Below are 23,733 nucleotides of genomic sequence, written 5' to 3'. Positions count from 1 at the left end.
GCAGTCGCGCTCTATGGGCAACTTTTTAGCGGTCGCTTAAAATTTATTTTTTTTTGCGATTCAGATTTTCTCCCAATTCTTCTTCATTTCACTGGCTACGAAATGGCTCAAAACAAAATTGAAAAAATATCAAAAGATGTAGCAGAACGATTGACAACTGCGCAGGTAAACTTTTCGATGAATAAAAGAATTTACGGAAGAATTTACAGGTTGTTGTTAGTTTGTCTAGCGCCCTTCGACAACTCATCGACAATTCGATTGATGCCGGATCGACAATAATTGATATTCGCGTTAAAAACAATGGATATGATAGTATAGAAGTACAAGATAATGGTTCTGGAATCGAAACTCAAAACTTCGATGCTCTTTGTAAACCGCATTCGACATCCAAACTCACTCAATTTTCCGATTTCGATAAACTTGTAACGTTGGGATTCAGAGGAGAAGCACTCAATGCATTGTGTACTGTCAGGTACTCTTTATTTTCCTCTTTTCAAAAGCTAAAGTAAAGATTACAGTTCCGTTTCCATTTTCACTCGTGCAGCTGACTCGGAAATAGGTACACGCCTCATTTACGATCATTCCGGTAACATCACCGAACGACAACCGGCTGCTCGTGAACTTGGGACTACGATTATCGTCAACAACCTGTTCGAAACTCTCCCCGTCCGTAGAAAAGAACTCGAACGAAGTCAAAAGCGAGAATTCGTGAAGTTGCTCGCCACTGTCCAATCCTTTGCTCTTCTCTGTCCACATATTAAAATACTCTGCACCAATAATATTGCGGGAAAGAAAACGAATATCATTTGTACTCCAGGAGGAACCTCAACTATTCAAGACGTTGTAACAAATTTATTTGGCATGAGAAGAATTGGAAATTCGAAAAACGGATCTGCTCTCGTTCCAATTTTACAAGACCAACCGGACGGCGAAATTATGGCGATGCATTCGTTACAAATGGAGGAAACACAATTTTTCGATCTCTTCAAGTGAGATTTTATATATTTACTGGTTGAAAGTAAATTTTGCTTTCAGAATTCGTGGATTTGTGAGCAGTTGTGAACATGGATGTGGTCGAGGAACATCGGATCGACAGTTCGTTTATATTAATAACAGGCCTGTCGAGTATATGAGAGTGAGTTTAAACGTTTTAGAAGCTTAACAATGGATATTTTTAGGTGTGCAGTGTCACCAACGATGTTTACAAACAGTTTAATAAGAACCAGTACCCGATTATCGTTCTTTTTATCGATGTTCCACCAGGTAAATATTTTCTTGCCTCAGGACCAAAAACGAGTGGAGAAGACCTACTGATATACACAGTGTAGAAAAATATGTAGATTCATATAGGAAAAAAGAAAAAAATAAAAAATAAATGAGCAAAATCTCGAAAAATCGTTTCTCGTCCATTTCTGGAAACTTCTGGAATGTTCTCGATATTTTTCAAATTCCCGCTAAAACTGAAAACTCTGGAAAACTAGCGAATTTCTCGAGAGAAAAAATTATTTTTTATAAGATTTTTGCAAAATTTTTAGACCTTTTGATGTTTTCCAGCTATTTTCAAAGATTCTTGTTTCGGTTCCTCTTTTTTTTTCTGAAATGTGATAGACCGGTATTCGTGGAGAATACTGTAGGTTACTGTAGTAAAACTTCTATTTTGTAGTTTTTTTTGCAAACACAATTACGTCAAAATTTTGAAAAAAAGTTTTTTTTTGTCTCCATTGTTAGGTGAGTGTATTTGCAATAAAAAACTACAAAATAGAAGGCTTTCTACAGTAATCTACAGTAATCTTCGCGAACATTATCCTGTCAAATTTCAGATAAAAATTTTTTTAAATAAATGTTTTGCAAAAAAAATTGAAGAAAAAATCAATGTTTCTCGAGAATTCGCTTTGAAAGTTCAATGAAATATGTGAAAAATTATGGAAAAAAAGTTTCGAAAAGTGTACTGATTAGCCAGACTTTTCGTCCGTTGATCCCTTTCGCCACGTAGAGGCTCAATACATGAAAAGGAATCTGGTTTTTACCGGGAAAAAATTTGACGAAAAACCACTGTCTTCAGGGAATCTTGCGAAACCACTGGCATCAGGATATACGGGAGTATATCACTGGCATCAGGATATGGGGGGACCATATCACTGGCATCAGGGAATCTTGCGAAACCACTGGCATCAGGATATGGGGGGACCATATCACTGGCATCGGGATATATGGGGATATATCACTGGCATCAGGGAATCTTGCGAAACCACTGGCATCAGGATATACGGGAGTATATCACTGGCATCAGGTTATGGGGGGACCATATCACTGGCATCAGGATATATGGGGATATATCACTGGCATCAGGACATGGGGGACCATATCACTGGCATCAGGGAATCTTGCGAAATCACTGGCATCAGGATATATGGGGATATATCACTGGCATCAGGACATGGGGGATATATCACTGGCATCAGGGAATCTTGCGAAACCACTGGCATCAGGATATACGGGAGTATATTACTGGAATCAGGATATGGGGGGGGGGGGCATATCACTGGCATCAGGGAATCTTGCGAAACCACTGGCATCAGGATATACGGGAGTATATCACTGGCATCAGGATATGGGGGGACCATATCACTGGCATCGGGATATATCACTGGCATCAGGGAATCTTGCGAAAAAAAGGCATCAGGGCGTCTTGCGACACCCTGGTAAACGAGGTGGGTGGGGAAGAAATGAAAAGTGAGAAAACTGAGTTGTATCTTCACTTCCCTTGTGTCTTCACTTAAGGAGCGGGGCTTAACACACCTGCACTAATCCCGCCCTTCTTTGAACCCCTTTTTCTAACACTTTACAGACACTATTACGTCATAAATTGAAATGTGAAGGAGTAATAGGCAATAAAACAGGTGCGAAATGGATTCACACCTCAGATTGTAAACCGCAGGTGTAATAAAAGAATAGATATGCTCTCATGGGAAACTATCATGCAGAGATGAGCGGAAGAGATTTACGGCAATTTACGGAAGACGTTTTATCTTCGAAATGAAAAATGCTACCAAAAAGCTTCAACAGACAAAATGTAGATTTCAATAAGAGCTATCGATTGGTATAAAAATTGTTTCGAAATTTTGTTGGATTATTTAAATAGAGTCTTTCTTCCGTCTTCCGTCTTCCGTGTGCCAGACGGAAGACGGAACACGGAAGAAACGCCATATCTCAACTCCCCATCACTATTATGAGATAACTTTTATACCAATAAATAACACTCATTGAGATCTACATTTTGTCCGTTCACAACTTTTTGGTAGCATTTTTCATTTTGAAAATAAACCGTCTTCCGTAAACTTCCGTAAATCTCTTCCGCTCATCTCTGCTATCATGAGAATTTCAAATTCCAAGTCTAATAGCTCCTTCGACATTTTTCCGAAATTCAGATGAAAACCCACATTATTCTTTTGAACAAATTATTTGTATAGAAAGCGAGGAAAAATTAGCGCAACAACAGTTTCCGCTTGAGCTTTTTCCAATTTTTCAAAAATTATCAAAATAATATCAGTAAGTGCTCACCACTCGGGGACTGGTTCTCGCCTTACTCAACTTCTCAGTTTTTTTTTCAGAGAAAATCGATGTCAACGTGACACCTGATAAGAAGACGGTGATGTTGGAAAAAGAAAGACATCTTCTGGCAGTTATCCGAGCATCAATGATGAAGACTTACTTGAAAATCGTGGGATCTCATTCAACAATCAAAAGCAGTGTAGAAGATCGTAGGATTATGGCTTTAGCTCAACAGAGTGCTATAAATACAAGGTAATTCAGCTCATTTGAATTTTTAAAAGTGTTGTATATTTTAGCATATGTTCTTCAAAGTCACCAAGTCCAGATGATATGAACGACACTCTTCTGAATTCCACGTTTCCGGAGGATTCTCTCCTCAATACTTCTGACCTTCTCAAGTCCAGATCAGTGACTCGATCTCCTCCTGCTAAAAAACCTTGTCCGATGTTCCGAAGAACAGTACAAACATCGTCGAATCTGCCATCGACGTCGTATGCCAGTGCCGGTACAAGGTCGCATCGATTAGAAAATTTCTCCTTCACTATGGAACCAAAACGAGTAGAAATTCCGAAGAAAAAAACTGAGAAATTGGTGGATATGCCATCAGAAGATGAGATTAGAAGTGCAATACTGGCAGAAAAGAAATCAGATGCCGATGATGGAATAGAAATCATTGAAGAGTCTCAAAATGTTCGATTGAATGATTCACAAGATTCTCAAAATTCCCAATGCTCACAATATGTTTTGAGACCGCAACAGAAAGTGAGAAATACGCATTGTTCTGTTATTTTTCGCTTTTTTACAGATCAAGTTTTCGATGAAGCTCCTCCGTGATGTCTATTCCCGTCATATCAATCCAGAACCAGAGGATCCAGTTGAGAATAGTGATGAGAAGGATGCTTTAGATGAGATTACAACTGGGTTTAAGAAGGAAGAAACCGCGGATGCCGAACGGCAACTGTCTCGATCACTGACGTTAGTTGAGAAGACTTATTCAGATTTTCCTATATTTAATTTTAGAAAAGACGACTTCACGAAAATGCAAATAATCGGTCAATTCAATCATGGATTTATCATTTGTCGCCTACGAGGACATCTTTTCATTGTCGATCAACATGCAAGCGATGAAAAATACAATTTCGAGCGACTTCAGAACAGTGCGAAACTGACTAAACAGCCACTTTTCACGTAAGTTATTATGCTGACCAAAAAATCGGAGATGTGAAAGGACGCCGGTGGCCGTGGCCGAGAGTCTCATAAAGAAAACTACCGTAACCTGAAACTATTTTTTCAGTACGTTTTAAATAGTCAGTTTTATCAAACATTTTAATTTTCCGACTAGTTTATGGAAAAATAACATAAACATCGACGAAGATCAGAAACAAACGAGAAAATGAGTCCGGAAAATAGATACAATTTTAGGTTACTGTAGTTGCCGTTGTGGGACCTTTGTATCTTGATATACGAGTATACTAGATGCCTTTCATGTAAATCATTCTTTCATCATTCAGACCAATTGCACTTGGTTTCGGAAGTGTTCAAGAATTGATCATACGCGAAAATCTTCCAATCTTCCAAGCGAACGGATTCGATTTCGATTTTCGAGAAAAAGACGGATGTCTGAAAACGTTTTTAACAGCGAGACCAGAACTTTTGAGTCAACAGCTCACGAATAGCGATCTCGAAGAGATTTTGGCAGTTGTTTCCGAATATCCAAATCAAATGTATCGTCCGGTTCGTATTCGAAACATCTTCGCATCGAAGGCTTGCCGGAAATCGGTAATGATTGGAAAACCATTGAATCATCGGGAAATGACAAGGATCATTCGTCATTTGTCAAAGTTAGATCAACCTTGGGTACTTGTTTTCCTGATAAGAGTTTAGTCAGTAATACGGTAATTTCAGAATTGTCCCCATGGAAGACCGACTATCCGTCATCTAGTGTCACTGCCAAATAAACCAGAAACTGATTAGCAATCCCTCAAATTGATTTTTACTGTTTTAAAAACTTTCGTTTACTTTGTTAAATAAATGTAATACATTTTTTCATTATTGAACATAGTACCGTAAATATCTATAGCTTCATGAACAAAACATCTAAAATTTCAATGAGAAAATAATTCATAAATTTACAGAAAAAACAATTCACAGGTAAAATATATTGAAAAAAGGAGATTACTGTTCAGTCTCTGTTCAGTCAATCAGCTGTTCAGTCAATTGATTTCAGGCAATCTAGACACCACTGACACCGTGAACGTTTTCTGAGCAAGATGTGTTGCAGATGGTGTTGGGAGAAGCCTCTTTCGAAGAAGAGACAGTTTTTCGTTGAACATTATCATGATAAATCTGAAAAAAGTATTACTTTCTGGAATTTTCCAAATATCTTGGTCTTTTTAAACCATTTAATTTTCGAAAATGTGTCTGTGTTTCCACGGTTTCCACGGAACTTACCGTGAATTACTACGAAGGGAGTTACTGTAAAAACTTTAATCGAACGCCATTCTTAAAGGTGGTATACGGTGAAATTTTTTATTGCATCAAAATGTGCAGAAATGCATGTAGATTGACATAAAAACAAAGAAAACATTCAAAAAAAATTCCTTCATCGAGAAAAACGCATCGAAAAATACGCTGAAAGCCCTTAGGGACGAGGTTTTTTCTAGGCCGCCGGTGAGTAAAAGCGCGCGAATTCAAACTTTTAAAACGTGCGAAAAAATTGGCGCTATGTTGGCTTGGGGGGGGGGCACTCTTTTTTGACTTTTTTTTGGCATTTTCTGACTTGCGCATTAATTCTAAGCATGTTAGAAATATTTCTGAGGTGTCTGGACCTCTAGAAAGTATAAAATAATATAATAAAATACAAATTCCTGTTATTTGCTTCTTTATTTTAGGCTAAAAGTTTTTCGGAAATGAAGCATTCTCAATCAGCATTTTTGATGTGATTTGCATTTTTCACCTATTTTGGCTTTTGTGAGTTGGGGCACCCAAATTTTTTGAATTTGGCGCCAAAATGCGGGTGTCCCAGAGGAAGGGAAACAAGGCGTTTTTGCCAAAAGTTTGAATTCGCGCGCTTTTACTCACCGGGCGGCCTAGAAAAAACCTTGTCCCTAAGGGCTTTCAGCGTATTTTTCGATGCGTTTTTCTCGATGAAGGAATTTGTTTTGAATTTTTTCTTTATTTTTAAGTCAATCTACATGCATTGCTGCACATTTTGATGCAATAAAAAATTTCACCGTACACCACCTGCCTTAACTTTGAGCCAATTTATCTTGGTTCCTGTGAAAGATATCAATAAGTTGTCAATTGACGAAATGCTTATCATAATATCAAGAATATTTTATCAGTTAACCACTTTTTGATGTCTTTCACAAGAAACGAGAAAAAAAGGCTCAAAGTTAAAAGTTAGGAGGGGTCATTCTATTAGAGTGTTAACGGTATTTCTTGAACATACTCACCCATCAATTGAATGCAAGCATTCCCAAACAAAAGTTCCACTGATGTAAGACCAAACACGTGCTTCGCTGAGGTAGCTGAACTTCATCATAAATGAGAGATCGATGAGATAGAGGGAATCTTGAAGACCAGTTTGAAAGAACAAGAAAACATTCCGACGGATTCTTTTCCTGGTTTCATTACTTTCATTTTTGCTCGACTGAAAACAAATTCAAATCTCGAAATCCTAATAAAGAACTAACTTTATAAAAGCTAATAATTTTCAGCAAAGTAGCCCCGTTTATTGCTGTCATAATTGCAAAAGTGATTGAAATTACAAGCAATATGTTATCCTCAAATTGGCACTGTGCCTGGAAATCATATCTCCATGCCAGTGCTACCAATAAGAAGGATGTGTAACAATTGACTTCTGAAAACACACAAGTTTCAGTCTAGTCCGAAAGATATCTTCACTTACTCAATTGGTCATATGTCTCAAAAATGACAATCACAATTCGTACCAAATAAATGAGGACGAGAATTAGCTGAAATTAAATTTGGAAGTCAACTGAGGTTTGAAAAATAGACTAACCAAAGTAGATTTGAAGCCGCAAAGTTTATTATAGTAAACTGGGAGAAACATCGCAATGAATCTATTAACGGCAACTAGAATAATTTGATACTCATTTCCAAGGTACAGAGTATTGGAAATATGGATCAATGTACTTTCTAGAGCTGGTGGATATGGAGAGAAACCGCTAAAACCAGAAAAATAAAATAACTTTGAGTTTTAATCAACTTACAGAACAGTTTTCGGAAGGAACAATCCCAAAAACGTCGTTCCCAATATGTAGATGTTCGAGAGACTTCTGAATACACATATCAAGTTAAACGAGCTTCTTTCAGACTTTTCCTTGTAGAAAATGTAAACAATTGAGCTATTACAAATGACACCAAACACGCCAATCTGAACAATATATTTTCAGTTTGATGATCTAGATTAGTTACCGTACCACCAAAGTTAAAAATGCTACTGTAGCATTTAGCGGGTTACTGTAATCGAGAACAACTTCAGTTGGGCTTTCCATGAGTTCAAGCGAGCAAAAATGAGAAACCAGGAAGAAAATTATACTTGTTGACTACCTGACTCCACCTAGCTTCCTAGCTAGCTAATTAGGATGTCCCTATGGATTTTTCCATTAAAGAATTCCATGTGATATGGATTAGGAAGCAATAGACAAAATAAGAAATTGAAATGAAGTCCAACCAGAAGTCCAAGATAGAAGTTTTGTAAGGTTTTATTCAAATGTATGCATGATATATTCGACAAGTAAATTATAGGGTTTTCTATGTGGGAGAAGAAGAAACCGGAAATCTTGCGTAATTTGTTTGTCACCTTGTTTTGAAAAAAGTAAACAAATGCAGGAAAAATGATATCTTTAAAAATATAGAGTTCCAGAGATACGTAGGGATACCTTAGTACAACTGATGAAACTGTAAAGGCTCTTTCCCATCCTAGAGTTTTAATGGTTTAAAGTTTGAGGGTGGGCGGAGCTTAGGTCCGAAATCCTCAAAAGATCATGTATTTTTCGTTAACATTTTTCTGTATATTTTCTCGATTTTATGATGAATTTTATTGATTTTTCGATAACTTTCATAGTTTATATGTTACCTCAAAGTCTTAGCTACACGACCTACGCACCGCCCGCCCTCCAATTTTTTGCCTCAATTGAAACTACACCAGAGTAATACACCCAGTGAAGTTTGAACAGAATTCGAACTTCAGTAACCCCCATTTATTTTCACCTTATAAAAACACAACTTTCAGTTAATTGTTGCCATCGCTGCAGATATTGAGCGTCGTTTTCCTTCTATTCTTTGAATGGATTGCACTTCAGAAGTCGTCGAATTTTTCACAAAACACTTCTTGATAAATGTCATTTTATCACTAAATAAAACAATAATAAATCTGAATGATCTTATTTAAATTTTTATCCAATTTTGATTTTCCCTTACCCATCCAATGCATGTATCAACTGCCATATCAGAGTACCTGATAAGAATGTCCACAATCTATGATCTATGAGAGTACTGAAAATTTATTAAGTAATGATCTAATTAGGAATAAGAGATCTCACTTGAAATAAAAAGTGAAAGAAAAGTCAATCACATAAAGCAAATCTTGAATAATAGTTTGGAAGAACAGAAAAATATTCTTCCTTTCTTTTTGTTTTGAAACAACATCCGTCCGATTTTTATTCTGAATATAACTCATAGGATCTAATAATTACTTTGGAAAGTCCTACTCGATAGAAATACAATACTTTGGAGAACGTTGCAATATTTAAAACTGTGGATAAACCAAATATTATCACAGCCACCAACAAAGTATTGTTGTATACATCAGCACAGTAATCATAAGATGTTACCATCCAAGAAAGCTTATCAGGAGAAAAGTACGCATAACATTTATTCACTGAGAAGTCAATGAAGCAGAGAGGAACTATAACTTCGCCAAGTCTCCATGCCCAAAGGATTGATAAAATCAGCTGAAACATTTTATTTGGGAAGGCGGTAAACTTTCCGATTTCAGTACCATAGTTGGTTTGATTCCAAAAAGTTTCGTATACTGAAATGGGAAATAAAGTGCACATAGTCTGTTGACTGCAGTAATTAGAGTTTGGTTTTCATTTATAGTGTAGAAGGCCATTGAGAAGAAAATAATCAGGGTCGATGCAATGAGAGGTAACAATGGAGTGTATCCTCTGAAGTGTTTAATGGGTTCACTGATCGGCTCCAGGGCATTTCGCATGCGGACATTTCAAAAGCGGACTACTCGAAAAAGGCCAATTAGAAACTATCAAATTTTCACCTACATAAAACCGAAATCGACGTTATCTCATAAAAGGACAATTTCAAATAGCCCAAAGCCGAACATGTAAGCTTGGTCAATCAGGATGAAGCCGTGGTATAACTCGGTTCATACTTAGAAATTTTAATCAGATCAAAAAGAACATGTAGAATTCAACGAAAACTACAAAATATTTTTTGACTCGGCTACAGCCAAATGTTGGGTTTCCAATTAAAGACAACATACAGCCGGTAGAATTTTGCCGACCCACTTATTTTCCGCCTTCTGGATCGAACCCTAATATTCAAATATAGTCGAATAAGAAATCTTTTTGTAGATCTCATCAAGCTCTACATTTACCATTTTGATTTGAAAAAAAAGTTTTATATTAGAACTGAGTATCCGTAGTTGGTATTGGTCGGTCCGGTTGACATGTATGGCTTTGATCCATATGAAATCGAACTTTTTGGAAAATCGATTTCTGGTCAGTTTTATGTAGACGGAAAATTGTCATACTTATCATACTTTGGAAACGTCCGGAGCCGACTGGTCTAGGAAGGGAAACTCACAAGAGAGCTGTTGGTAGAAAAACGATGAGAAAAAGAGCTATGAGAATGAAGAGATTGACAAAAGCTCTTGTTACATTGAGTATATTAAACGAGGTTTTTTCAGAACTGTTTTCAAAAAATATGGTCACAACGAGATAATTGCAAAGAACACCAATCATTGAGACCTGCAGCAAAGTTCAATTATTTTCGGTTATTCAAGAAACCTACGAATCCCATTGCAACTCCAGCAATTATGTTATACGGGTCATGAAAATTATAGTAAGTTTCATTAGGAATCGACATTATCAACAAATTTTTAGGACAAATATATTTATTATGAAACCAAAACTGAAAAAAAATTGCGTGGTAATTCGTGAAGTGAAGCAAAAAACTGGTTCCGGTTGGATGAGTTTTGATGATCTTTTGCCAATGTCGTCGACGGAGAAGTTCTAGACTTTTCTGTGGTTTGTGTAGACGGATTCCATTTGATAAAATTCTTCAGAATAGACAATCTTTCATTGAAGAGACTAAACTTTCAGATGTTCACAGCTCGAAGAAGATAATTTGATAATTTATTGATCAGAAGAAAATATGGCACAAAAGTTATAACGGGAGTTCTAGATAAAATCCCTAACGAGATGAACCTAGAGAATGGGGAAGAAAATGGTATACATGTAAGGTTGGCAAGATAAAAAAAAAGGGGGAAAAGGTAAGATAAAACCGGGTGATCTAAGATTGGATTAAGGTAGAAAATTGACCGGGAGTTAAAAATTGGGGAGTATTCCTTACAATTGCATTCCAAATAGGGGGGGGGGGTGGTGAAGAAGAAGTCATCGGTACATTTATCTGAGAGAATATGGGTCATAGGTCTCCTAGGACAGTCGGAAATTCTTAAGAAAGAGGATAATTCTGGCATATAAGAGGCGTCACTAATCATTTTGTAAAGCAGCATAAGTTTAGATTTAAGTCTACGATGTCTGATAGAGAAGAGGGCAAGTTGGGAAAGACGATCTTGATAAGAAGAGTATGAGATATTGCATTTCTGGAAGACTTTACGGGTGAAGAAACGGAGTGGGGATTCGAGTTTTTGAGAGAGTTTGGAATTGGGGGGAGGAGAACAAATTACTGAACAGTACTCAAGAGAGGGGAGTACGTAGGTTCTGAATAAGTGAAGGTAGAAAGAGGGGTTGGAGGATTTGAAAGATTTCAAAAGTTGTTTGGATCGGAGAAGTGAAACAGCAACCGATTTGTTTATGTGTTGGGTGAACTTAAGTTTGGAGTCGGTAATAAGTCCTAGATCACGAATATTGTCAGAAGGCTCAATAGCTGAGGAGGAGATGAAAAGGGGAGCGCGCTTGTTTCTTGAACCAAGGCGTAGAAGAGAAGTCTTTGTATGAGCTAGAGGAAGCTTATTGTTTGTGGCCCAGGTATCTATAGTGTTGATTCCAGATTGTAGAAGGAAGGGATCATGGGAATAGAGTTTTATGTCGTCAGCAAAAGCAGAGAAGTGGAGACCAGTGGGGGATACTTTCAAGAAGATCATTAATGAAAATGATGAAAAGGAGAGGTCCAACCACTATTCTTGCGGAACACCAAAGGGAACCGGAAAGGAAGGTGGATCAATTTAGTTATCGACTTTGACAGAAAAAGTGCGGTTAGACAGATAGTCCCCAAGCCAACTGACTAGGATAGGCTAACTAGGATAGGCAGACAAAGATAAACAAACCCATCCAAGGAATGAAGACATTCCCAGATAAATGTCCCGCTTATGAAAGCCCACATTTTTGTACTCGATAGACTATTCAATTTGAATGTGAATGTCAAATCTATTATGTACAAAGAGTCTTGTAAAACTGTCTGAACGAATAAAATTATATTTTTCTTCTCATTCGGAGAAACCTTTTTTCCATCTTTGGTTATCATCTGTAATGACAATCTTCTTCTTTTAAATAAACATCTCAAAAACAAACCTTTTGATAAAAATGATTTTCGTGAATACAGCGATATTCAAGATAAAAACGACAAGGAATGTAATAGACACCACCAGTAGAATATTGTCTTCTGTACTACAACTTGGATCATCTGTTAATGTCCATGTTAACTTTTCATGTGAGAAGAAAATAAGACACTCGACGTCATTGGTTACTCCTACATCATAGAAAAAGAAGGATTGGATAAACAGAGCCACAAATCGGTAGCCATAAATTGCAAATAGCATTATCTGGAAAAGGCTAAATTTGCTCAAAAAGTAATTTAAAACCAACGCACCATTGTAGATTTATATCCGAAGAACTTTGAATAGTGAAGTGGGAAGAATAGGGCACAAAATCGATTTGCAGCGACTAGTATAGTTTGATACTCATTACCAAGCTAAAAAGTGTTTGAAAGTATTATGAAAAAGGCTTCGAGAAGAGGATGATAGATGGAGTAGCCTCTGAAAAAATGGGACTTTCTTTAATTCGTATTAAACATCGTAAACGCTCTAATAGAATGCCACCTTATCTTTTAATTTTGAGCCAATGTATCTCATTTCTTGCTGAAGCAATCGAAAAGTAATTAACTGACAAAAAATTGATAATGACATAATTAACACTTTGTCCGTAAACCACTTTTTGATATCATTTACAGGAAATGAGATATATAAGCTCAAAGTTGACGGTTGATCTCTCTTAAAGTGTTTACAAACATGCCTAAAACTTACAAAACAATACTTGGCAAGAAGCATATTAGAAACATACTGATGAGAACGTATAAATTGATAGAGGCTTGAAAAACACAAATTAGATTGAACGAGCTTCGATTGGTCTTTTCTTTTTTGAACATGTAGACGATCAGAAAGTTGCAAATCACACCGAAAACTCCCATCTAAAAATCAAAAAAAGTTCTAACTTTTAGGATTGGGTTCAAATTTTTTCATATTTCAAAAAATCACAATATCGATAATTTCAGAAAATTTTAATTTGGAAGCTAAACTTACGGCTTAATCCAGTTACTGAAATCGACCGGCATTTCTAACAGATTCTGATTTTTTGAATTTTTCTCTGATATTTTTGAAAGCTGGTTTGCCAAAATGCAGCTCACACCGCCATCAAGTATGACAAAAAAGAAAAGTTTATGTAATCAGGTGATTAAGATAGAGAAAAAAAAATATGTATATCAAATGACACAAGAATTTAGAAATTCCAAGAAGCAATTATCCGGTTTGAGAATGAGTTCTTGAGGGAGCTTGAGATACTCTAACGAAGGAAACTTTTGATGCAAGTGGTTGGAATAGTTGTTTCTTGAGAAATGATAGTCTTTCGTTGAACATGATCATGATGAATCCATCCAGTGAGTGTAAGGATTGCCAGACGAATGTTCCACAGAAGAATGTCCAAAATCGGTTCTCGTAAAAAAAGAAAAAGTAAAAAGTGAACGAAATATCAATTAGATAAAGCGAATCTTGCATCACTGTTTGAATGAACAAGTATACATTTTTCTTGATTTTCTTTCTTGACTCTCGATCTTCTTGTTTTTGGTTCTGGAAGCAATATTGTTTGGGATTTTTCCCTAATTCCTTTTTCTACTTTGTAAAACTTAAAAATCTTCAAAAAAGTTGCTGCATTAAGAAGAGATACAATACCAAAGGTAACAGCCATAAATGTCATAATCCCGCTGTTGCTCTGACATTGAGGATCGAAATCAGGGCTCCAAGAAAGGAATTCAACATAATAGCGAACGTAGCAGTTAATGGCTGAAATCAAAGTCTTCTGAGATTTCAGAATTAAAATACTTGTAAACCAGGTCCTGCCATAGTTTCTGTTAGAAACAACATTTTTGGACCAACGAAATTAGAAAGGCTAGAACTCGACAAATACTACAAAATCATACTATTTGGAAAACTGTATCTTGCCTATGAACAAATTTATAAGCTATAAAGTGGCTGATCCGGGCCAGTTCGAGCTCTGCCTGTTTTTTCATCTGCAACTTTGTTCATAGACGATATATAGTCTTCTTAATGGTATCATTTTGTAGTACTCGTCGAGTTCTATCTTTTCTCATTCGGTCTAAAAATATTTATTCTAAATAAAACTATGGCAGGGCCCATTTTACAAGTATTATAACTCCTATTACCTGTGTAATTAATCGTTTCTTTGGTAACTGCTCCGATTCTGTACAGATACATGACCAACAATATCCCAATGGTTGGTTTCATTCCACAAAGTTTTGCATAGTACAATGGGAAAAACAAGGAAATGAACCTGTTCAGTGCAATGACGACAGTCAAGTACTCGTTAGCCATATACAAAGAGTTTGACATACAAATTGCCCAAGTCTCCAGAGCCTTACTAACAATGGGTTTTCCCCTGCAAAATTATTAATTCTAGTATAGTTTAGTTCCGTCACTTTCTTACAAAAGAGTCATCGGAACAAAGAGTGCCAAGTGATTTGTGGTGAGAACATAGAAATTGACAATAGCTCGAACCATGCAAATCACATTAAATGCGGTTCGCTCTTTCCGTTCTTTTATGAATATGTAGACAATAAAAGTGTTGCATACAAGTCCGAATATTCCGTTCTAGAAATCGAAAAGTTTTTAAAACTGTTATCATTTCCTACGCTGTTAAGTTTGAGCTCAGTTATCTCGGTTTATATGCAAGATATCGAAAAAAATGTCAACTGGTGAAACACTTCTCATATTATGACAAACAGTTGATCAGTTTCCAACTTTTCGATATCTTTATCAAGAACCGAGATAAATTGGCTCAAAGGTAGGGGCCCTTCTATTACAGCTCGGGCGTCGCCGGCGACTTCTGGTCAGAGGTTCAGATTCCTGATAAGACCGCAACTAACACCGGCTGAACTCCGATAAATTTATGGCAAGGTTCCGACCTAGTATTATTTCAAACTTCAACGACCACAAGCTGACAACGATCCTACAGCCGTTCTTGGGCAAGTAACGACCAGAATCTGGCCAATATTCGTCCAAAAACCGAACCACCCTCCACTTTTGACCGGAAGTTGGAAGCGGGCGGAAGAGAAGTTTTATAGTTTCGACCTAATTCAACTCAAATAGTCTTATTCATTTATGATTAAAACTACTAATAAAAGCTCTGACTCTGACTCTTTGATTTCAAATTGTTTCCAATTTGATTATCAAAAACAAAAAATATGTTTATCTCATTTTTTCAGACGTCAACTGTCTGACTGAACACAGACAGGTGCAAAGTGTTTCAGACTCCCGGCTAAATAACATTTCCTGAATCATAAATAACTTACGACGATCATAAGCATAGAAGCAAAGAACGATGCTGGATCTTTGTAATTATAAACCATTGGAGTGTCTTCAACTCCGCCGTCTGACACTTCCGAAAAGTTGAAAGCCATGGAAGTTTGCTGGAAAGAGTGGGAATGTTTACTTTTCCTAGGAAACTAATTGTGGGAGTTTCGGAAGCTAGATCATAAGCAGGCTGAGAAGTGAGCTGAACTGGTTAGCGCTAGACATCATCAAAGTCCTAGACGCACTAGATGAGGTCAGGGTGTTAATGGAAATGGAAACATTAAAACAAAAGATCGAATTCGAAAATACAAACTTTATGAAAAGATTATGGAGAAAAAAAGAGATGTGTGGTTTACATCAACATATTCTCCTCCGCCTCTTGACGCATATTTATAATTACTAGTTTTTCGAAATTACTCAAAGTTGTTGTGCGTCTAGAAGACTGGAACTAGCGTAGTTATGAATTATCGCGGAAGAAAAATGGAAAATAACACTGAAAGGCGGGCCTTGATCAGTGGCAAAAAAAGAATCCACCTGGGTCTAGAGAGCACATACCTTCTGAAGAGAAATAAGAGACATTTGTAGGATGAAATCGGGATACTTTGGATGAGAAATTTTTGTGTTTGGATCCAAACTTTTATAGTAGTTGTGCACTTGGAGGCAGCTGACCAGCGCATCTCAAACTCTTGATCTTGCAAATTTCCGTGTGATGATCTCGATCGTGTTTCGGAATAGAGGGATTCGTGAGATTTTGGATGAAGGCGTTTTTGGATTTGCACAGGCCAGTGAACCGAGAGTGGTGGTCATTTGGAATTTGTAGATAAACAGATGACGATTTGCTTTTCTTGTTTGAAAACTACTATTATTTTGGATTTATGTCTGAACTGGGTCATGTATTCGAATGACCCATTTAATAGAAGGGGCCTTGGAAAGGGCTTGGAAAAATAAGAGCATCTGTAATAGAAAGGGTCCCTGCAAAATCTGACTTTGGAAATTAAAAATTTTGGTTCGTTTTCAGTGAAAAACATACCTGAAATTCCACAACTTCGCGGAATTTTCGGAAAAAATGGCTGGAAAATAGTCATGCCTCTCAAATTGAAGAAACCCCGGAGGTCCCTTGGAACAATAAAACGGCCCTTCTAATACAGGTTTTATGGTATTTGTATTTTCAAAAATGATAACAATTGCATTTGTGGTTCAAGAATCCATTCGACCTAGCTACACAGTCCAAGAAATTCATCAATTTTTGAACGGAGTATGCTCAACTCCCATACCCTTTTACTAGACCCGGATCCAAAGACCTTTCATGTGAACCTGTTCTCTGTTCAACGGTTCAACATTTATCATGCAAACTCTAGTTCCTTTGGATCAAAATGAAAAAAAGAAAATTTGTACAATATACATTTATTATCGCAGATGGATGAATTCTCTAGACAGATTGCAAAACTGAAAATGGCACAAATAAATGGGTTTGAAACATTTGTAAAGCGAAGCGAAAGAAAAAAAAGAGAAGCCAGGAGAATTCTTAATAGTCGCCTCCTCCAAAGTCACCACCGCCGAAGTCACCCGAATCGTATCCTCCACCTCCATAGTCTCCAGAATCGTAACCACCACCACCGAAGTCTCCACCTCCGTAGTCTCCAGCATCGAAACCAGCGTTTCCGTAGTCTTCGGTCGAATTTCCATAATCGTAACCGTCGTTTCCTTGATCCGCGTTGGCGTTTCCATAATTGTTTTCCGACTGTTGTTGGGATTGATTGTTGGCATTCTGAAAAGAAACATTTATTTACAAACTTTTGTTTTGTACTTACCCCTGCACTATCATTCAGGTTGCTCGAACTACTATCATGGTTGTTTCCTCCGTCTCCGTAGTTGTAGTAATTATTGGTGACGTTTGTGTCATTATCCGAGTAATAACCACCACCCATTCCGTATCCTCCACCGTATCCACCTCCGAATCCTCCTCCATAATGATGTCCTCCTCCCCACATGGATCCCAATCCGTATCCCAGAAGACTTCCAGCCAAGATTCCAGATCCAAAACCAAGTCCAGTGCTTCCGAAACCACCTCCACCGCCATATCCACCGTATCCACCACCACCGTATCCTCCATCTCTAACGATGACAGTCGTATGAGATGAAGTTGGAACTCCTGCAGGTTGTTGTGGATAGTTATTAGGATACTGAGCTCCGTATGCTGGAGGTCCTTGTGGTCCAGATGGGTATGATTGTCCGCTGGCAGGACGTGGATTATATCCTGGTTGAACTGGTGGTGGAGCACTTGGGTAAACGGCAGGTGGAACTGAAAATGAATTGAGTGATTTTTAAGTAATTTATTTTAAGGACCTACCGTATCCTCCATTTCCCTGTTGTTGTTGTGGAGGTGGTGGTCCATTTGGTTGCCCTGGTGGTCCGTTTGGTGGAGGGTTTGCTGGTTTTGGCAAGGTTTTGGTAATTTCGATAAACCAGGATCTGAATGGAAATTTCGTAATCATTTTTAGAGTGTATCGTGTTTCAGAGTGAGTAAACTTCTGCCCTGAATAAGCAGGTATTAAAGTACAAAATTTAAGTAACTAATTTCGTTGGTGACGAACTTTGATTTTTCGAATCTTTCGCCTAAATGTAAGAAACAAAAAGGAAACTCACTCAATATCAGAATCCGACGAGAACAAAATCCAATGACAGGGATTAGCTTTCGGATTCATTCCAATTCCAACGAGATGATGAACCGAATTTCCATCTGGCACATTTGGTCTTTTTACTGAAGAATGAATTTAAATTTAAATATCAATTCGTTTTTTGCTTACCTGGCATTCTATCTGTCATCAAACCAACGCAGATGTACGGAATCACATCTTTCAGAAGAACACTTCCTTTTGGTTTTCTGTCACCCTGAAAATAGTAATTGTCATCATTTACAATTTTTGTGAGTCATTTATTGAGCAATGGTTTCACAATGGTTTCTCTAGAAAAACAAACCTTTTGTTCAAACCACACGAATTTTGAGTCGCTGAACAAAACCGCATACATTCTCTTCCATTTTGAACTCAAGATTCCAGAACTGTACTTTAGAATTTCTCCGTCTTTCAGACGACGAATATCGCCTCTGGCACTATCTGAAAATATTGAAAATAGAATGATCTCTTGGTAGAGTTGTTGGGAATCAAACAAACAAATAGACAATCGAATATTTGTTCTGGTTTGATGGGAGAAAGTTAAGCCAGAAATGGGAAAAATGGATTGTTCTTTTTTTTTTAACTAACAACTTCTCCAGAATCAAAAAGTAAAAACAAAATATTACTCAGAAATTATAATTATTCAGAATTCTACTGTAAATGCTCGAAGAGAAGTCCACCCTACACTTATAAGTTTAGCTCAATTATCTCCATTCCAACAAGAGATATCAACTGTCTCAACTGATAAAATGTTGGTGATATTATGACAAAACTTTTATCAGTTGACAGATTTTTGTTATCTCTAATAGAAATGGAGATAAGTGAGCTCGAAGTTCAAGTATAAGGTGGCTATGTACTTCACAAGATACAGAAAAAATATTGTTTTCAAAAAATCGATTCTATCCAATACTGGACAAACCAAAACATTCCTCTGAACTGTTTTCAATTTTCGATATTCTTTTCAGATTTAAAAATTAGACAAAACTCTTATTCAACTCATTCTCTATTTTCAATACTACTAAAAATGGTACAAGAACTAACCCATATCGACAGCGTCCTCGGACGTGCAAAACATATAATCCCAAAAGAACTGGGAGAAATGGCAGAGGTCTGATGGCAGAGTAAGGGGCTGTTTGTGTGTGACGAGAAATAGGAAACCAGACGTTAGAGAAATAATATAGGGCAACTAGAGTGCACCAGAGAAACAAGAGAGCACACAACACGAGACAACACAAGGATAAAATAGAATAGAGCGGGAGAAGGTTGCTAGGAAACTCTCTGTCTCTGTGTATATCTGCCAAAAAATGAAGAAATTCTGTGAAGCGTCATGTGAGAACCTGAGTTTCCGAAAAAGGGAAAGGTGATATCTTTGTCTCTCTAAACCTCTCATTGTCAACAACGTCATGAATGTACTTTTTGTTATTACGAAATTTGAAAAAAGGGGCATCAAAAACAAATGAGTCATCTTTTGTAGAAGGTACCAAAGTGAAAGTCAAAAGTAAATGTTTCATAACATATTTTTTTCAAAAGTAGGCTACCGTATACATTCTGATAGTACGCACCCCGTCCATTTGAACCCATATATCTTATTTCCTGTGAGAGATATCAAAAAGTCGTCAACTGACAAAATATTGTTGATATTGTGACTAACATTTCATCAGTTAGTTACTTTTTGATATCTATAACGGGAAATGAGATACATGGGCTCAAAGTTGAAAGTTAGATTTAGGGGGTCCTGCTTACGGTAATTACCATTTACTAAAAAAAGTCTCATCAAACATTTTATTAGTTTACAGTTCTTCAATATCTCTATCAGAAAACTAGAGAACTGGAACTATATTCCAAATACGATCGCAATTTGTTCATAACTTCAGATTCTTTTTTACTCATCAAACGAAATTCTCGAACGAATTCGATCTGGAATACGGCAATTTTTATCAAATTTGTTTTTTAGTTATTACAGAATGACTGTATGATGTTTCAGCTCCCTGAAAATGCATTTCTTATGTAGAGCGGATTATCTCAACTCTCCAAATATGTTTATTTCACAGTTGTATTCTTTCAATGAAATACTTTTTTCCTCAAACATTTTCCTCAAACAACTCTGAAAATTATTTTAAACTTAATCCAATTGGCCTATACTAACCGGAAAACCTTTTAGTTTTAGGGTTTACAGGTAAGGCTGGGTTCCCGAAAAGCTTACAAGAGTTGGCTATGGAAATTATTTTTGGGACAAAAACTATGAAAGGCAATTATTCGTATATGGACCCTAATAAAAATTATGTTTTTGAATAAAAATATAACACAATTTTTTTTGGATTTTATGGTTTCTCCCCCGTTCGCTTAAATAAGGAGTTATAGCCAACTGCTAGATCGACAGCCGCAGTTTGTCCGCTTTTTCGCAATCCCCCTTCCCTGTGTCTTGAAATTCATTTTAAGAATCATATTGGTGTTCTGAAAAATCTGAAAATGTTTTTTTCTGGTGTTTTTTTTCAAAACTGTTGTCTTTAAGAATAATGAAAAATCAGAGGATTTCGGAATGACCATTTCTGAAGTTTCTTATCAATGAGCATAAACTCGATAGCAAATGGCGATTAACCAAATGGTTTAATTTTCTAATATCTACAATAACTTTTTTTATTACAGTAATGATGGTGAAGCAACAAGAAAACAACGAAAAGGTTTTCAGATTTTTTGAAAATCAAACCACTTGTGATTCTGTCAATCGCCATTCAAAGATATTTTATCATTCAAAGATATGATAAAATGCTCCGTATTTGACAAATCGGATATCTCCACTTCCCTTAAGCAGACGATAGAACAGAGGTTCAAAAATGAGCGTCCTCATACCTTGAAACTTCCTCTTCCTCTGTTTTCTAAAGAAATTAGGCGAAGATCAACACAAAGAACTTTGCAGTAACACGGAACATGAACTTTCGGTGTTCGATCGGTTCCCTCCAAGTGTAATAATTAATTTTGAGGCGGAGAAAACCTCCCAAAAGAGGCATCATGGCTAGAAAAAGGGCACGTCATTGCATCTGTTTCCATGTCATCCATCGTCCTCGCTCTTCTACCCAATTATCGAATTATTATCTGGGCGACGCATCGAGGCAGGAACAACCACATATACCTTTCTACTTCTCTCTTCTTCTCCTATTTATTCCAAGGAGATATTTGCTGCTAATCTCTTGGAATTTAAGATGTGGATCCAGTCTTTGATCTTTTTGACCTTGGTGATTTTGTGCCAATGCTGTCAAGAACCACCAAATCGAGGTCATTCAAAATGTGGAAAGAAACAAAAGTCTATAAAGGTATCGTAACTTTTAAGATCATTCTAAAGTGATTTAGCCGTTAGAAATTAATTATAACTACCGTATAACCTGTATTAGAGAGGTCCTCTAACATCTAACTTCAAGGCCGTTTATCTCGGTACCCGTCAAAGATATAAAAAAAGTTGTCAACGGATAACTTGTTTATCATAATATCACACACACATTTTATTAGTTAAGACATTTTTGATACCTTGCATAGGAATTGAGATACTAGAGCTCAAACTTGAAAGTTTAGGGGTTATTCTATTGCTGGTTTTACGATTAATATATTCCTCTTGCAGTATTACTTTGACAAAAAACTCGAAATGTGTCTTCCTTTTCTATATGAAGGATGTGGTGGAAATTTCAATCGTTTCGATAATACAGACATGTGCAACTTAAGATGCCGTGCAGGTTTACTCATTCTCTATAAGGTTTTCAAAGTCTTTTTCTAAACAGCAGACAAAGGAATTTGTGGAGGAGGCTCCAAGGCACTAGCCAGCTGTTCAAATCGAGATAAGACATGTCCAAAAGGATCCAAATGCATTACTATGGCATTTGGACTAGGCCTATGTTGCGACGAATTGATTCAAGGTATTGTCCCAATTCGAATTTTGTTTCGGCATTCTGTATTTCAGAAGCGTGGAGACAAGAAAATCATCCGAAGTGCGCAATTCCAAACCATGAAGTTGTGACCGAGACGGCGTGGTACGGAGAACAAGAACTTCTTGGCAGGCATTGTGGTCACAAGTGAGTCTCTACTTTTTAACAATAAGTTTAAATCTGTATTAGAAAACTTTTTGAAATTCTCTTTACAAGAACGAATTTCAATACAACAACACATTCAGATTCTGCCCGATTGGTTCAAAGTGCGCCGAAGGCAGATGGCTGGCTCACTGCTGCAGACCGATCATAAAAGCAGCTAATTCATAGCCGTGGCGCCCGGCGAAGAGTCCATTTTTATGTGCTGCTCCGACAATAACTCGATTCCGTATTTCTTCGAATTGTTGTGAATTCTGTTTTTTTTCTCTCAATACGCTTTGTTTACAAATGTGATTTATATTTTTCGGGTCAATCTATTTCATTTCTCATTCGAACAGTTCATACCCAATCGAGAAATATATTTCGATATATCGATTTTAAACCTAAATATCATCAGTTTATTAATATTTTCCATGATAAAAATTGAATTATTCCGGGTTGCTCTTTTAACAGAAACATCTTCTAAAAACCAATTTTGAATTCCCGCGCTGGGTTTCACACCGATGTGTGCAAACACCGTCACGCACATGTTGCGGAAGTTGAAGCCGCGTTTTTTAAATTTTGTTTTCAGCTCTTTTTGCAAGCTTTTTTCGCGAAATTTCTTGTTTTCTTGTGAGAATTTGTTTGAAATTAGTATTAAAATTCAAGAGAATTAACTCCTATTCTGGCTCGTTATCATTTTTTCACACGTCATGCGTTTTGTACTTGCGATCCCTCTTTGATTGTTTTCCTAGCAAACATCTTTCTTCTAACTTTTTTGGAAGATCGGCTGTTATTTAGCGTGCTTCTAGTTATATTTCATACGCGCTGCTACTTCAGTTTAAAGACTCGGACACTTGTTTCGTGTTCAAAACACCTAATTACATCACGAATCGATCTTCTTGTTCTTCTGTCACAACAGACCGTCTACTGTCTTTTAGGAATATTTTCGTTCCTGTCCCTCTAAAATTCAAAATTCAAAAGGTGTCAGTGTCCTTGACAGTGCACGAGCGACATCGTTCACGAGGACATGTCGATGATATTTCTGTGGCGATAGTAAGATGAGTACAGTTTTTGAGAAAATTCACTCCTCCGTCGTTACTCGTAAACAATATGGAGACAACGGAAAAAGTACTCCGTTTCCTTTTATTTTAATATGCAAATTTTCTGCCCGCAACAGTGTCAATCTCACTCTTTGCGAAACCAAAACTCTACAGTTGAAACTTTAATTTATGCGGTTCCCTCCTTCCGGTCTTTTCCATTCCTTCACTCTTCGCCCGTTTCCGACATTTGTAGCACATATGGCGACGATTTATACCGACCCTTTAGCACTTTTTTGTTCGATGTGTTCAACACAAGGTTA

General features: G+C 36.9%; 6 protein-coding genes across 6 annotated transcripts; 2 read left to right on the top strand and 4 right to left on the bottom strand.

The window, feature by feature from the left end:
* Positions 1-102: 102 nt before the first annotated feature.
* On the top strand, positions 103-5,526 carry Cbr-pms-2 (the record flags this gene model as incomplete). Its single annotated transcript, XM_045237476.1, has 10 exons — positions 103-165; positions 189-472; positions 519-989; positions 1,036-1,156; positions 1,179-1,263; positions 3,612-3,804; positions 3,834-4,335; positions 4,358-4,740; positions 5,064-5,409; positions 5,458-5,526. 10 exons carry the CDS (start codon positions 103-105, stop codon positions 5,524-5,526), a joined length of 2,517 nt encoding a protein of 838 aa, XP_045097786.1.
* Positions 5,527-5,765: 239 nt separating this feature from the next.
* On the bottom strand, positions 5,766-8,072 carry Cbr-srx-86 (the record flags this gene model as incomplete). The annotated part of the gene is made up of 7 exons (XM_002636571.1): positions 5,766-5,898; positions 7,008-7,204; positions 7,248-7,414; positions 7,463-7,529; positions 7,577-7,742; positions 7,788-7,951; positions 7,998-8,072. The coding sequence occupies 7 exons, from the start codon at positions 8,070-8,072 to the stop codon at positions 5,766-5,768; spliced, it is 969 nt and encodes a 322-aa protein (XP_002636617.1).
* A 736-nt stretch (positions 8,073-8,808) lies between these two features.
* On the bottom strand, positions 8,809-12,165 carry CBG23322 (the record flags this gene model as incomplete). Its single annotated transcript, XM_045237475.1, has 6 exons — positions 8,809-8,953; positions 9,001-9,075; positions 9,123-9,244; positions 9,276-9,533; positions 9,581-9,749; positions 12,110-12,165. 6 exons carry the CDS (start codon positions 12,163-12,165, stop codon positions 8,809-8,811), a joined length of 825 nt encoding a protein of 274 aa, XP_045097785.1.
* Positions 12,166-13,576: 1,411 nt separating this feature from the next.
* Positions 13,577-15,750, bottom strand: Cbr-srx-85 (the record flags this gene model as incomplete). The annotated part of the gene is made up of 5 exons (XM_002636573.1): positions 13,577-13,903; positions 13,950-14,116; positions 14,497-14,729; positions 14,778-14,941; positions 15,643-15,750. 5 exons carry the CDS (start codon positions 15,748-15,750, stop codon positions 13,577-13,579), a joined length of 999 nt encoding a protein of 332 aa, XP_002636619.1.
* Positions 15,751-17,168: 1,418 nt separating this feature from the next.
* On the bottom strand, positions 17,169-19,393 carry CBG23324 (the record flags this gene model as incomplete). Its single annotated transcript, XM_002636574.1, has 7 exons — positions 17,169-17,411; positions 17,455-17,945; positions 17,994-18,115; positions 18,290-18,404; positions 18,451-18,535; positions 18,623-18,759; positions 19,360-19,393. 7 exons carry the CDS (start codon positions 19,391-19,393, stop codon positions 17,169-17,171), a joined length of 1,227 nt encoding a protein of 408 aa, XP_002636620.1.
* Positions 19,394-22,152: 2,759 nt separating this feature from the next.
* Positions 22,153-22,562, top strand: CBG23325 (the record flags this gene model as incomplete). The annotated part of the gene is made up of 2 exons (XM_045237473.1): positions 22,153-22,379; positions 22,478-22,562. The coding sequence occupies 2 exons, from the start codon at positions 22,153-22,155 to the stop codon at positions 22,560-22,562; spliced, it is 312 nt and encodes a 103-aa protein (XP_045097784.1).
* Positions 22,563-23,733: the final 1,171 nt, after the last annotated feature.

Source organism: Caenorhabditis briggsae, assembly GCF_000004555.2.
Source record: "Caenorhabditis briggsae complete genome, chrV, whole genome shotgun sequence".
Classification (NCBI taxonomy): Eukaryota; Metazoa; Nematoda; class Chromadorea; order Rhabditida; family Rhabditidae; genus Caenorhabditis; species Caenorhabditis briggsae.
The sequence above is the reverse complement of the archived record's forward strand: the minus strand, read 5'-3'. Positions and strand labels throughout refer to the sequence as shown.